The sequence below is a fragment of the Symphalangus syndactylus genome, chromosome 14, assembly GCF_028878055.3.
Source record: "Symphalangus syndactylus isolate Jambi chromosome 14, NHGRI_mSymSyn1-v2.1_pri, whole genome shotgun sequence".
In the NCBI taxonomy this organism is placed as follows: Eukaryota; Metazoa; Chordata; class Mammalia; order Primates; family Hylobatidae; genus Symphalangus; species Symphalangus syndactylus.
Window position 1 is genome coordinate 104,007,723 of NC_072436.2, and position 13,543 is coordinate 104,021,265.

Genomic DNA, 13,543 nt, shown 5'->3' on the forward strand with positions numbered 1-13,543 from the left:
GTGTAGTGGCGAACACCTGTAGTTCCAGCTACTCGGGAGGCTGAGGCAGGAGAATCATTTGAACCCAGGAGGCAGAGATTGCAGGGAGGTGAGATGTGCACCATTGCGCTCCAGCCTGGGCAATAAGAGTGAAACTCAGTCTCAAAAAAAAAAAAAAAAAAAAAAAAAAAAAAAATGCTGAGCACAGTGGCTCATGCCTGTAATCCCAGCACTTTGGGAGGCCGAGGTGGGCGGATCACCTGAGGTCAGGAGTTCGAGACCAGCCTGACCAACGTGGAGAAACCTGGTCTCTACTAAAAATACAAAATTAGCCAGGTGTGGTGGTGCATGCTACTCGGGAGGCTGAGGCAGGAGAATCACTTGAACCTGGGAGGTGGAGATTGTGGTGAGCCGAGATCATGCTATTGCACTCCAGCCTGGGCAACAAGAGCGAAACTCCATCTCAAAAAAAAAAAGAGAGAAAAATCATCTAAGATGGCCATGGATTTTTTTTTTTCTAAACTGATTCTTTTTTATTAATATAAAAATTCACTTCTGGTTTTTTACATTTAAAAAAATTAGCCAAAGCTAAATCTTTTTTGAACTTTCCCAAAAGCTTCTGAGGCTAGGACATGAGGTACTATTCTAAGAGTATTTTTAAAAAAGGAAAAAGAATTATACTACATTTAAAATCTTCTAACTTAAAAATCTTCCACAGAGATACATAATTAATGATTGTTATCTGTACAAGAAACCTTGAGCATCCACTAGATGCCAGGCGCTTTGTTGGACAGTGCTGTTAATGTTGAAGACCACTGCAATTATGACCTTATTTTGTTAATTGAAACTCTTTTCTTCTTCCATTTAATAACCTCATGTCCATATAATAATTTAGGAGAAGGAGATCTGGTTTGGACTAGCTGTGGGAATGAAATAGAAAAGAGATAGCATGGGGAATTATTTGCTAAACAATTAACTTGTACTCTTCTTACCTGTTTTTGAGCCATATTGGAATAAAATTTGTCACAATGTGATTTTTTTCTTATTGTTATAGATTACAAATGTTGGATCACTTTGCCGAATGTGTTAAACAAGCTAAAGGTGTCCGCCAGCAGGCTGTGCAGCTTAATATATTTACTGCTGTTCTTAGTGCACTAAAGGTATTTACTTTTAATACATACTATTCTGAAATAAGCTTTTAATTAATGCATTTAATAAGCCAGACATAGCAAGATTATTATCATGTTTATACGTATATCACTTGGTAACTATGCCTTTATGTTAGCTTAGTTAAGTTATTTGAAACTTTATGTTAGACTCAGTGTAGTTAAATAAATGTTTTATATTTTAGTGTTGTTAAAGGTTATGTTTCAATTTGAACTTCAGATTTTACAAGTGCCGATAAATTCTTTCAGAATTTTCTTTTTTTTATGGCTTGGAAGCTACTGGTTTCTGTTTTTTTTTTTTTTTTTTTTTCTTTTTATTATACTTTAGGTTTTAGGGTACATGTACACAATGTGCAGGTTTGTTACATATGTATCCATGAATTTTCAAAGATGTTTGATGAATGAAATCTGATATTCTACTGAGGGTTAACTAAATAGAGCTGAAGCTTGATCTGTGGTTTAGGCCACAAATCATGTGAAGCAGTGTTACATAGTTGAAAAAATATTGCATTTAGAGATTGTGTTCTCATTAAGCTACTCTAGGTTTGTGTCCAGAGTAATTTCTTTAAACTTTTTAAACCTTTTTTGAGTTGTAGTTTCTACAGGTATGAAGTAGAATACAGTAGTCCCTTCCTTATCCGCAGTTTTGCTTTCTGCAGTTTCAATTACCAATGGTCAACTGTGGTTTGAAAATATTAAATGGAAATTTCCCGAAATAATTTATAAGTTTTCAATTGTGCACCATTCTGAGTAGCATGATAAAATCTTGTACTGTCCTGTTCCATCTTGCCCTGTCCTGCCTAGGACGAGAATCATCTCTTTGTCCAGTGATTCTACACTTTCTACCCTACCTGTCTGTTAGTCACTTGGTCACCATCTGTCTCAGTTATCAGATGGGCTGCTGTGGTGTGGCAGCACCTATGTTCAGATAACCCTTATTTTACTTCATACTGGCCCCAAAGTGCAAAAGTAGTGATTCTGGCAATTTGGATATGCCAAAGGGAAGCTGTAAAGTGCTTCCTTTAAGTAAAGAAGAGAAAGTTCTCAACTTAAGAAGGAAGGAAATAATATCATATGCTAAAGTTGCTGAGATCTATAGGAAGAACAAATCTTCTGTCTGAAATTGTGAAGAAGGAAAGAGGAATTTGTGTTAGTTTTGCTGTCCCGTCGCAAATTACAAAAATTATGGCCATGGTGTGTGATGAGTGCCTAGTTAAAATTGAAAAGGCATTAAGTTTGTGAGTAGAAGACGTGAACAGAAACAAGTTCCCACTGACAACAATCAGGTTCCTAATCCCATGGTTCAGACATCCAAGGTGGGCCTTGGAATGTGTGCCCTGTGGAAAAGAGGGGACCACTGTACAAATATTTTGCCTATCTCACAGGGTTCATGCATCATACTAGGCACTCTATCACAACGTGTTTGAATACTTTTTATATTATTCAGTGCTAAGCTTAAAGTATTGTTTTAAAATAAAATTGTAGCAAATATGTGTTTGCATGAACATGTCTTAAGTTATGCTTAAGACATGCTTATTAATCAATGCCTACATCCCTTTTCTCTGATGTTTACAAAACCTTTAGTCATGTTTTGTAAACATCAGGGAAACAGGATATATATAGGCATTGATTATAGAAATAAAGGTTTGGGGCCAGGCGTGGTGGCTTATGCCTGTAATCCCAGCACTTTGGGAGGCTGAGGCGGGGGGATCACCTGAGGTCAGGAGTTTGAGACCAGCCTGGCCAACATGATGAAACTCCATCTCTACTAAAAATGCAAAAATTAGCCGGGCATGGTGTCAGGCACCTGTAATCCCAGCTACTAGGGAGGCTGAGGCAGGAGAATCACTTGAACCTGGGAGGCAGAGGTTGTAATGAGCCGAGATCATGCCATTGCACTCCAGCCTGGGGGACAGAGCATGACTCTGTCTCAGAAAAAAAAAAAAAGAGAGAGAAAAAAGAAGAAGAAATACAGGTTTGGACCATTTATATAACCATTAGTATATACTCTATGAAGAGACCATCAACTAATTTGGACCTGTGAGTTTTTTAAAAAAGGAATGGGGTGGTCATGGTCTCCTTCAGTGGTTGGGAGAATAGTGAACCAACTGTAATATTGCTGTACAGGTTACACTTTTCTTCATAGATATGCTAATGCCTCTGTTGTAGTTAACATTTTCCCCACGCAATGTGACATAAATTTTTGGTCTCAAATAAATTAAGTTCCAGGATGGTAAGTACAGCTAGAACAAAGAGAGTGACATTTAATATGATGAACAAACTACTTCAACATTCAGTTACTAATTATTTTTACCTTTTTTTTTTTTTTCTGAGATGGAGTTTCGCCCTGTTGCCAGGCTGGAGTGCAGTGGCACGATCTCGGCTCACTGCAACTTCCGCCTCCCAGGTTCAAGCAATTCTCCTGCCTCAGCCTCCCGAGTAGCTGGGATTACAGGCATGCGCCATCATGCCCAGCTAATTTTTGTATTTTTAGCAGAGACGGGGTTTCACCGTGTTGGCCAGGATGGTCTCAATCTCCTGACCTCATGATCCACCCACCTCAGCTTCCCAAAGTGCTGGGAGTACAGGCGTGAGCCACTGCACCCGGCCACCTCATTTGTTTATTTATTTATTTTTTTTGGAGACGGAGTCTCACTCTGTCGCCAGGCTGGAGTGCAGTGGTGTGATGTCGGCTCACTACAGTCTCATCTCTGCCTCCCGGGTTCAAGTGATTCTCCTGCGTAAGTCTGCTGAGTAGCTGGGATTACAGGCATGTGCAACCACACCCAGCTAATTTTTTTTGTATTTTTAGTAGAGATGGGGTTTTACCATGTTGGCCAGGATGGTCTTGATCTCCTGACCTCGTGATCTCCCCACCTTGGCCTCCCAAAGTGCTGGGATTACAGGTGTAGGCCACTGCACCCGGCCTCATTTTGTTTTTAGATGTATGTTGATTATACTGTTTAAGTCATATAATTGTCTTCTGTGAAATTTTTATATAAACTATTCAAATTTTTATATAAACTTTCATACTCATCAAGAGTATGAAATACTCTTCCAAATATCCTGTTTCCAAATATTTGCCATTGATTCTGAAATCATTTTTTTGTTAAAAGATTTCTTAAAAGATAGAATCAATCCATTTAATGGTTTGTGCTCTGTTTCATAACAGGTGAAATAGGAGAATGTTTCCTTAGAGTGATAAATTTCAATCAGTTAAATAATGGTTGATTTAGTAATACAGTGTCCTTAATATATGGAAGTAACTTTTAAGTACTAGTCTTTGAATAGAGACACTCCCTGCAAGTGTCTCTTAGGGCCAGTCAGACTGGCTATGTTAAAGATCATGTTCTGAAATCGTATTTAGGAAAGTAATTACCGTGAATTGAACAGTTAAAGATTCTAGACATTAGTATATACATGTGAAAACTGGCTGAAGAAAATACCTTATGAAGATGTATGTATATTTTAGAAAGATTGCAGCATGTATTTTTCCTTTATTTAATATGAATCCGAGGCCAGGTGCTCCTGTAATCTCAGCACGTTAGGAGGCTCAGGCAGGAGGATTGCTTTAGCTCAGGAGTTTGAGACCAGCCTGGGCAACATAGTAAGACCCTGTCTCTACAAAAACTTTTTAAAAATTAGCCCAGCAGGGTGGCATGTGCCTGTAGTCCCAGCTACTCAGGAGGCTGAGGTGGGAGGATTGCTTGAGCTCAGAAGGTCGAGGCTGTAGTGAGCAGTGATTGTGCCACTGCACTCCAGCCTGGGCAAGGGAGCAAGACCTTGCCTTAAAAAAAAAAAAAATCATGAATTATGAATTGCTGTCTTTTTTTTTTTTTTTTTTTTTTAATGTAGGGCTTGGCTGAAAACAAAAGTACTTTAGGACCTGAGGAAGTTCGTAAATCTGCTCTGACACTGGTTATGGGTCCTCTGGACAACCCAAACCCCATCTTACGTTGTGCGGCGGGGGAAGCTCTTGGAAGAATGGCTCAGGTGGTTGGAGAAGCAACTTTTATTGCTAGAATGGCCCAATATAGCTTTGACAAGTAAGTGGGTTTCTTTACTAACAAGTTTCATATGTAGGCAGAGATGTCTTTTAAATAATAATTAACTGGAGTGTGTGTTTTCCACATGGTATACAGCATGTGATAATATTTTGTGGGTTTTTTGTAATGATCTCAATTTTTAATTTAGCAGTTGATTCAGCTCTAGAATCTGGGAAAGTTGTAATATGTTAGATACTTTCTGCGTGGAGAGGGCTTCTAATCCGGCTCTTGAATGTTACTTAATGAAATCAAGAAAAATGTTAATAAGAACTTCTCTCAGTTATGTATATTCACTGAAGAGGTGCTCTGAAGTCATTTTCTCTCCTCCCTGCCTTTCCTTGTCCCTCTTTATTCTTTCTGTTAATTATCCACTTTTTGGAATAAGCCATTCTTTTTCTAACCGCTACCAAGTTTATCTCTTAAATTATGACTGAAACAGAATAGTTAAGCATCAGGTTTTAAGGATTTACTTATATATTAATTATAAAGAGTGATCTCAGAGACCCAAATAAGTATCATTAAGATGATGAATTGCAGTTATTAGTGACTATCAACTTGTTAATCAAGTGCATAAGTAGAGAAATTAAAAATCAAGGGTTGTCAAGAACTGACACTTGTGTTATGTAAATTATATCATTCTTAGCTATCATATATATGTATATATATTGAGTATTAAATATAACAAACTATGTCATGATCATTAACAAAAGAGAAAGAGTATGAAGCAGTGGCTATGAAGTAGTAGTACTGAAGAAAATGTATTTTCTGAATTATTGCCTATCTGTAAATAGCTTTCCTTGTCTTGACTTGTAAATGGCAATTTGTTTGGTTATTCGATAATGCCCTAATCCACTAAGAATAATATGAGCAGGCAAAAGCCAGTTAAAATATAACCAGACACTTAATCTTCTGCAGAATGATTGCTGCTATTTTCTAGCAATAGATTAGTTTTCCTCTTTACAAATATTTGTCATTGATTATGAAATAGCTTTTTGTTAAAGATTTATTAAAAGATAGAAACAATCTTAGTTATCCATTTAATGGTTTGTGCTCTGTTCATAACAGGTGAAGTAGGAGTATGTTTCTTTAGAAAGCTCTTGAAGGGTAATTTTTTTTTTTTAATTACAAGGAGTTTTAGTTTATGTGTCCTTGGCCGGGCGCGTTGTCTTTTGCCTGTAATCCCAGCACTTTGGGAGCCTGAGGTGGGTGGATCACTTGAGCCCAAGAATTCTGAATCAGCCTGGGCAACATGGTGAAACCTTGTCTCTACAAAACATACAGAAATTAGCTGGGCATGGTTGCATGTACCTATAGTCCCATCTACTTTGGAGGCTGAGATGGGAGGATCGCTTGAGCCTGGGAGGTGGAGGTTGCAGTGAGCCAAGATCATGCCATTACTCTCCAGCTTGGGTGACAGAGCGAGACTGTCTCAAAAAAAAAAAAAAAAAAAATTATGTGTCTTCAATATCTGTAGGATACTGTATTTATTTTGTACTTTGATGAAACACAAAGACATTTCATTTATTTATACCTGTCCCATTTAGTTGTTTGCAAGTATTATCAGTGCTTGCCTTCATTATCTTTTTCAAATCCTTATGATCTGAAATAATTATTACGAAGATTTTGTTACCCATTTTTTCACATTTTATTTAAAACTGGGATTTTTCTTAAATTCTATATGAAATGTCATAATATTTGGCAGCATTCTAATTCTTTTATACTGCTATGTAAAGTAATGGTACGTTTTTTAAAACGATGGTGTCTTAGATTTGGCAGAATCTGGCTGTATTTTGGAAAAACTTCAGTCTTTCACAGCCTCATTATATTAGACTGTTTTCATCAGCATCATCTCTTGCTGATGTAATATCTGACTGTGAAACGCTAAAATCACCTATAGCTACAGGTCCGTCTTGTATATTTGCACATTGAAATCTTATACTAACTTAGCATTAAGACAGAAATTCACAGAAATTAAGACAGGAATCATTCTGTAAACCATTCTAGGTTAATAGGGAGTACCTTCAATTGCTTAAGACTCAGTTCAGATAAAAATAAAAATCTTTGATAGTTGAATTTATTTCCATTCAATTGAAAGTCACTTTGAGACCTCTGAGAAATGTATATTCTTATATCTAAGATTATTTACTGTGAAGAGATGATTATCACTGTGAACATTGATTCTGCTTTAGGTTCACTAACCTGTTACTTTTTGAGAAATAATAACACAAAGGTAACCTTCTAATCTGTGTAATGTTTTAGAATTCACAGATTGCATTTATTCTTAACTTCTTTATTCCTCAAAACAACTGCTCTTTAGGAATAATAATAATTTCACTTAGATAGAGAAATGGAGGCTTAGAGAGGTAAAGATTACTTATCCAAGGATATAATATGTTAGAAATAATGTTACAGATAGACCTAGTTCACTTCATTCATTGCTACATTTCTTTTTTTTTTTTTTTTTTTTTGATATGGGATCCTGCTGTGTTGCCCAGGCTGGTCTCAAACTCCTCGGCTAAAGCAGCCCTCTCACCTCAGCCTCTTGAGTAGTTGGGATTACAGGAGAGAGACACCACACCCAGCTTCTTTTTTTTTTTTTTTTGAGATGGAGTCTGGTTCTGTTGCAGAGGCACGATCTTGGCTCACTGCAACCTCCACCTCCCAGGTTCAAGTGATTCTCCTTCCTTAGCCTCCCGTGTAGCTGGGATTACAGGTGCAGGCCACCATGCCCAGCTAATTTTTGTATTTTTAGTAGAGACAACGTTTCACCATGTTGGCCAGGCTAGTCTCGAACTCCTGACCTTAGGTGATCCACCCGCCTCAGCCTCCCAAAGTGCTGGGATTACAACCGTGAGCCACTGCACCCAGTCTGCCACATTTCTTAACATCTGTTCTGTGACAGCACTTAGAATTTTCTTTAGTTTGCAATAGGCAGACTGGCCAACTAGAGTCTTGGGGATGATTATTCATCTCTCAATTTTTTTTTTTTTTTTTTTGAGACAGAGTTTCCCTGTTGCTGCCCAGGCTGGAGTGCAGTGGCGCAGTCTTAGCTCACTGCAGCCTCCACGTGCTGGGTTCAAGTGATTCTTGTGCCTCAGCCTCCCGAGTAGCTGGGATTACAGACTCCCGCCACCACGCCCAGCTAATTTTTGTATTTTTAGTAGAGGTGGAGTTTTGCCATGTTGGCCAGGCTGGTCTCAAACTCCTGACTTCAAATGATCCACCCAGGTTGGCCTCCCAAAATTCTGCGATTACAGGCATAAGCCAGTGCACCTGGCCCATCTCTTGACTTTTAATGAGGTTGCCAGAAGTCTGGTTGTGGATAGCTTATTAAGAGTTTTAATAAAGTTTTGAAAATACAACCAAAATTGCTTTTTAGGCTGCTTTGTTAATTTAGGTGCTTTGTTCCTAGTAGTATTTTGTTCTGTTTTCTAATAGTAATTGACTGTATTGGTGCATGATTATGAGTCATAGTATTTTATGGCTTAAAAAAGTATTCCTTCATAGCTTCTTTTATTTGATCCTTTCCATTGTCCAAAATGAAGTTTACATGTTAGCTTCATTTCAAATCTCTACATTACTAGTTAAATATGAACAAAATGATGAAATCTTATTCTTTCAGATAAACATTAAAAGAATGTACAGGACTTTAACTGCCATTAGTGGTGGAGTAACAGGGACTATTTACCCTTGTGTCTTAAACTGCTAGAAAAACAGATAAAATAAATGAAACAACAGTTTCGAGACATTGGACAACAGCCAGCATAGGACAGTGATTCCTAGGAATGGGAAAGAAACAAAGGGAACACTAAAGATGCTCCAGATTACTGCTTTAAGAAAGTTTCCAGGCTTAAGTACAGAAATAGGAAACCCAAACTTGAGGAGAGAGCATTTGCAATTTGGGGAGGCTAGAATGCATAGGGTGGAATAACAGAGAGGAGAGAGCTGCACAGGGAGAGAGCTATGAACAGAAGGGTCATCTAAAGTCTTTGGCTGAATACTGATATGTGCAGAATACAAGGAAACTACCCAAGACCAGGGAAAGAACCACCAAAAGGGAACAGGTGAAACAATCTTCAGAACTCACAGGGCTGAGAATATTTTGTGTTCCCACTATTCAGAATAGAAAGACCTCCTGAGGTGAAGCCCTCAGAACGATATTGCTTCAGTAATGGGAGCAACATCCCTGACCCACCCTAAAAAAGCTTAAAAGCAAGCCTTGAGAAAATGAAGCTGATTCTTAGTAGTAGCTGAACTGTGTCCCAGAACAAAACTCAGCAATATTTAAAGGAATACAATAAATGGAGCAACTCAACATCATACAATTCACAATATCCTGTATTCAATTAAAAATTACTAGACACATAAAGAAGCAGAAAGATAAGACCTGTTACTTGGAGAAAACATCAATCAATAGAAACGGCCCAGAAATGAAAAAAATGATGAAATTAGCAAATAAGAATATTAAAAGAGCTGTTATAAATATGTTTTACATTTTCAAGGAAGTACAGGAAAACCTGAGCATGATATGAGAAAAGGAATTTGTAAAAACAGCCCAAAGGAAACTTCTAGAAATGTAAAATGTGTGTATGAAATGAAAAAATGCACTGGATAGTATTTACAGAAGATTAGACAATGAGGTAGGAAAAACAGGTCAGTCAGCTGTATTTGCTATTGACATCTTACACCAGCTTAGAATTAAGACCGAAATTCACAGAAATTGAGAAAAGAATCATTCCAGTGATGTTGAAGACATAGAAACTATCAAAAATGAGGCATAGAGAGCAAAAGGACTGGAATTAAAAATGAACAGAGTCTCAGTGACTTCTGGGACCAATATATGTAACATGCATATAATTGAAATCTCAGGAAAGGGTAGGTTAGGAACTCTCATACATTGCCAGTAGAAATGCAAAATGTTACAGACACTTTGGAAGATAGTTTGATGGTTTCTTATAAACGTAAATATACGCTTCTCTTTTGCCTACCAGTTCCACTTGTAGGTAGAGAGAAATGAAATGTATGAGAAATGGAATGTAAGAGAAATGAAAATGTATGTGCATACAAACACTTGTACTCAAACTTTTATAGTAGCTTTCTTTATGAGAGCCAAAAACTGGAAAGTATCCACAATTATCGATGGTTGAATAGATAGTGATGTATTCATAAATGGAATATTGCTCAGCTATATAAAAAGAGCAAACTACTTTTACAATAAAGGGTGGATGAATCTTAAAAGCATTGTTCTATGTGAAAGAATCCAGACCCCAAAGAGTAGGTACTGTCTGATTTCATTTGTGTGAAACTATATAAAAGGTAAAACTATAGTGATAGAAGACAGATCAATGGTTGCCAGGATGTTGGAGGAAGGAATATGACAACAATGGGACCTAAAGCAACTTTCTGCGGTGATGAAAATGTCCTATATCTTGTGTTGTCAATATGGCAGCCACTACCCACATATGATTATTGAGCAGTTGAAATGTATCTTGCCCAAATTGATACACGCTTTAAGTGTGTAATACATATTGGATTTTGAAGACTTAGTTCAAAAAAAGAATGTAAAATATCTCGATAATTTGGTATATTTATTACATCTTGATATTTTAATATTTTGGATATATTGAGTTAAATATAATGTATTGAAATTGATTTCAAGGCAGGAGGATCACTTGAGGCCAGGCGTTTGAGACCAGCCTGGACACTAAAACCTTCATTTCTATTTAAAAAATAATAATTTCACCTGTTTCCTTTTTGTCTTCTGGAGTGTGGCGACTAGAATATTTTAAGTTACATATATGGCTTCTATTAGGGACTTCAAAAAGTTCTTGGAATAATAGAATGAAAAGATACAAATAAAAAATATAAACTTTTTTTCTCAACATAAGCTCCATCAGGTTCAAGACACTTTTGTAAGTGATGATGCCAGCCATTTAGTTCATCCCTAAACTGAGAATCCTGGGAATTTAACCATGTCAATGAAGTCTTTTTTGCATTATTAACTGAAGAAAAATGAGCACCCTTTAAATATTTTTTTTAAGATTAGGAAACAACAACAACAAAAAAAAATCATAAGAAGCCAAATCAGGACCGTAGAGTGATTGTCTAATAACTTTCCATTGAAACTCTTGCAGAATTGCCCTTGGAGAAGAACTCTCTAGTGAAGCTTTCCCAGTCATTTTTCTGCTAAAGCTTTGGCTAACTTTCTCAAAATACTTTTATAATGAGCAGATGCTGTTGTTCTTTGGCCCTCCAGAAAGTCAAGCAGCAAAATGTATTAAGCATTCCAAAAAACTGTTGCCATGACCTTTGCTCTTAACTAGTCCACTTTTGCTTTGACTGAGCCACTTTTACCTCTTGGTATCTATTGATTTGATTGTGCTTTGTGTCAGGTTCATACTGTTAAAGCCATGTTCCATCTCCTGTTACAGTTCTTTAAAGAAATGCTTCAGGGTCTTGATCTCACTTGTTTAAAATTACCATTGAAAGCTCTGCCTTGTCTGCAGCTGATTTAGGTAGAACAGTTTTGGCACACATCAAGTGGAAAGTTTGCTCAGCTCTAACTTTTCAGTCAGAATTATGTAAGCTGAACCAGTTGAGATATATATGTTGTTGGCGATTATTTCTGCTGTTAATCATCAATACTCTTCAGTTAGGGCACAGATAAGATGCATTATTTTCTCTCAGATTGATGGGTATCGTCTTCAGCTGTGGACTTCATTTCTCTTCAACATTATCTCATCCCTTCTTTTTTTTTTTGAGACAGAGTATCACTCTGTCGCCCAGGCTGGAGTGCAGTGGCGTGATCTTGGCTCACTACAGCCTCTGCCTCTCTGGTTCAAGTGATTCTCCTGCCTCAGCCTCCAGAGTAGCTGGGATTACAGGAACGTGCCACCACACCCAGCTGATTTTTATATTTTTTCTTTCCTTCTTTTTTTTTTTTTTCTTTTTTGAGACGGAGTCTTGCTCTTGTCGCCCAGGCTGGAGTACAATGGCATGATCTCGGCTCGCTGCAACCTCCACCTCCCAGGTTCAAGCGATTCTCCTGCCTCAGCCTCCCAAGTAGCTGGGATTACAGGCGCCCACCACCATGCCCGGCTAATGTTTGTATTTTTAGTAGAGACAAGGTTTCACCATGTTGGCCAGGCTGGTCTCGAACTGCTGACCTCACGATCCGCCCCTCTTGGCCTCCCAAAGTGCTGGGATTACAGGCGTGAGCCACTGTGCCTGGCCTGATTTTTGTGTTTTTAGTAGAGACGGGGTTTCAATTTCACCATTTTGGCCAGGCTGGTCATGAACTCTTGACCTCGAGTGATCCACCTGCCTTGGCCTCCCAAAGTGCTGGGATTACAGGCATGAGCCACTGTGCCCGGCCTGCCTCATCTCTTCTTAAAATGAGCTATTCATTTGTAAACTGCTGATATCTTTGAGGGCATTGTCCCCACAAACTTTCATAAAGCATCGGTGATTTCACCATTCTTCCACCCAAGCTTCACCATAAATTTGATGTTTGTTCTTACTTCATCTTTAGCAGAATTTATGTTGCTCTGATAGGGGCACTTTTCAAATTGATGTTCTTATCCTTCTTAGTGCCTAAAACTAGGTTCTGTTCAGATATGTTACAACAAGTTAGTACGAGTTTATTTTGGTACCCCAAAATGTTGAAATCCATGTATAGTTCTTGCATAATGTGTAGTTTCCATAAACTTTTTGAAGACCCCTCATATTCATCTTGGACATCTCTGTTCTAATGATTATGTGGTGTTTACATACTGTATACTTATCAAAACTCATTAAATTGTATATTTTAGTATACATTTAAAATTTAATTGTATACCTAAAGTTGGTGAATATTGTATATGAGTCTCAATAAAGCTTATTTTTTAAAGTAATGTTCATCTCTTTTTATGTATTTGAATTCATTTAAAATATATTTCACAAAGAAAAAAGATTGGCCTTTTTTAAAGAGGTTCAAATCATAATTATAGGGTATTTCTTAAGTGTAAAATATTTTATGTAATACTGTGAAAACAAATACCTTTTTACTATTTTTAAAACCAAACATAAAAGTTATTTTGTGTTTTAAAAATATAAAAATATTTCAAATAAGTCTTGGCTTTTCAAGGAATAATTAATATTAAAAGTGAGTTGTCAAATTTTCTCTAAAATTAGAATAGGCTTTATTCAGTCAAATGTATGTTTTTAACCTATTATTATTATTATTATTATTATTATTATTATTGAGACAGGGTCCTGCTCTGTCACCCAGGCTGGAGTGCAGTGGCGTGATCACAGCTCACTGCAGCCTCAACCTGTCAGGCTCAAGCAGTCCTCTCACTTCAGCCTCCCTAC

At 37.3% G+C, this 13,543-nt stretch overlaps 1 protein-coding gene across 6 annotated transcripts in view; it reads left to right on the plus strand.

Annotated features, from left to right (window-relative positions):
* HEATR5B (HEAT repeat containing 5B) overlaps nucleotides 1–13,543 on the plus strand; it is a 108,685-nt gene that overhangs the window by 28,590 nt on the left and 66,552 nt on the right. For all 6 annotated transcript variants that reach the window (XM_055240677.2, XM_055240679.2, XM_055240683.2 and 3 more), the window contains 2 exons: nucleotides 1,034–1,139; nucleotides 5,001–5,191. In XM_055240677.2, the coding sequence (XP_055096652.1) occupies nucleotides 1,034–1,139; nucleotides 5,001–5,191 (297 nt within the window). The remainder of the gene's footprint in view (nucleotides 1–1,033; nucleotides 1,140–5,000; nucleotides 5,192–13,543) is intronic.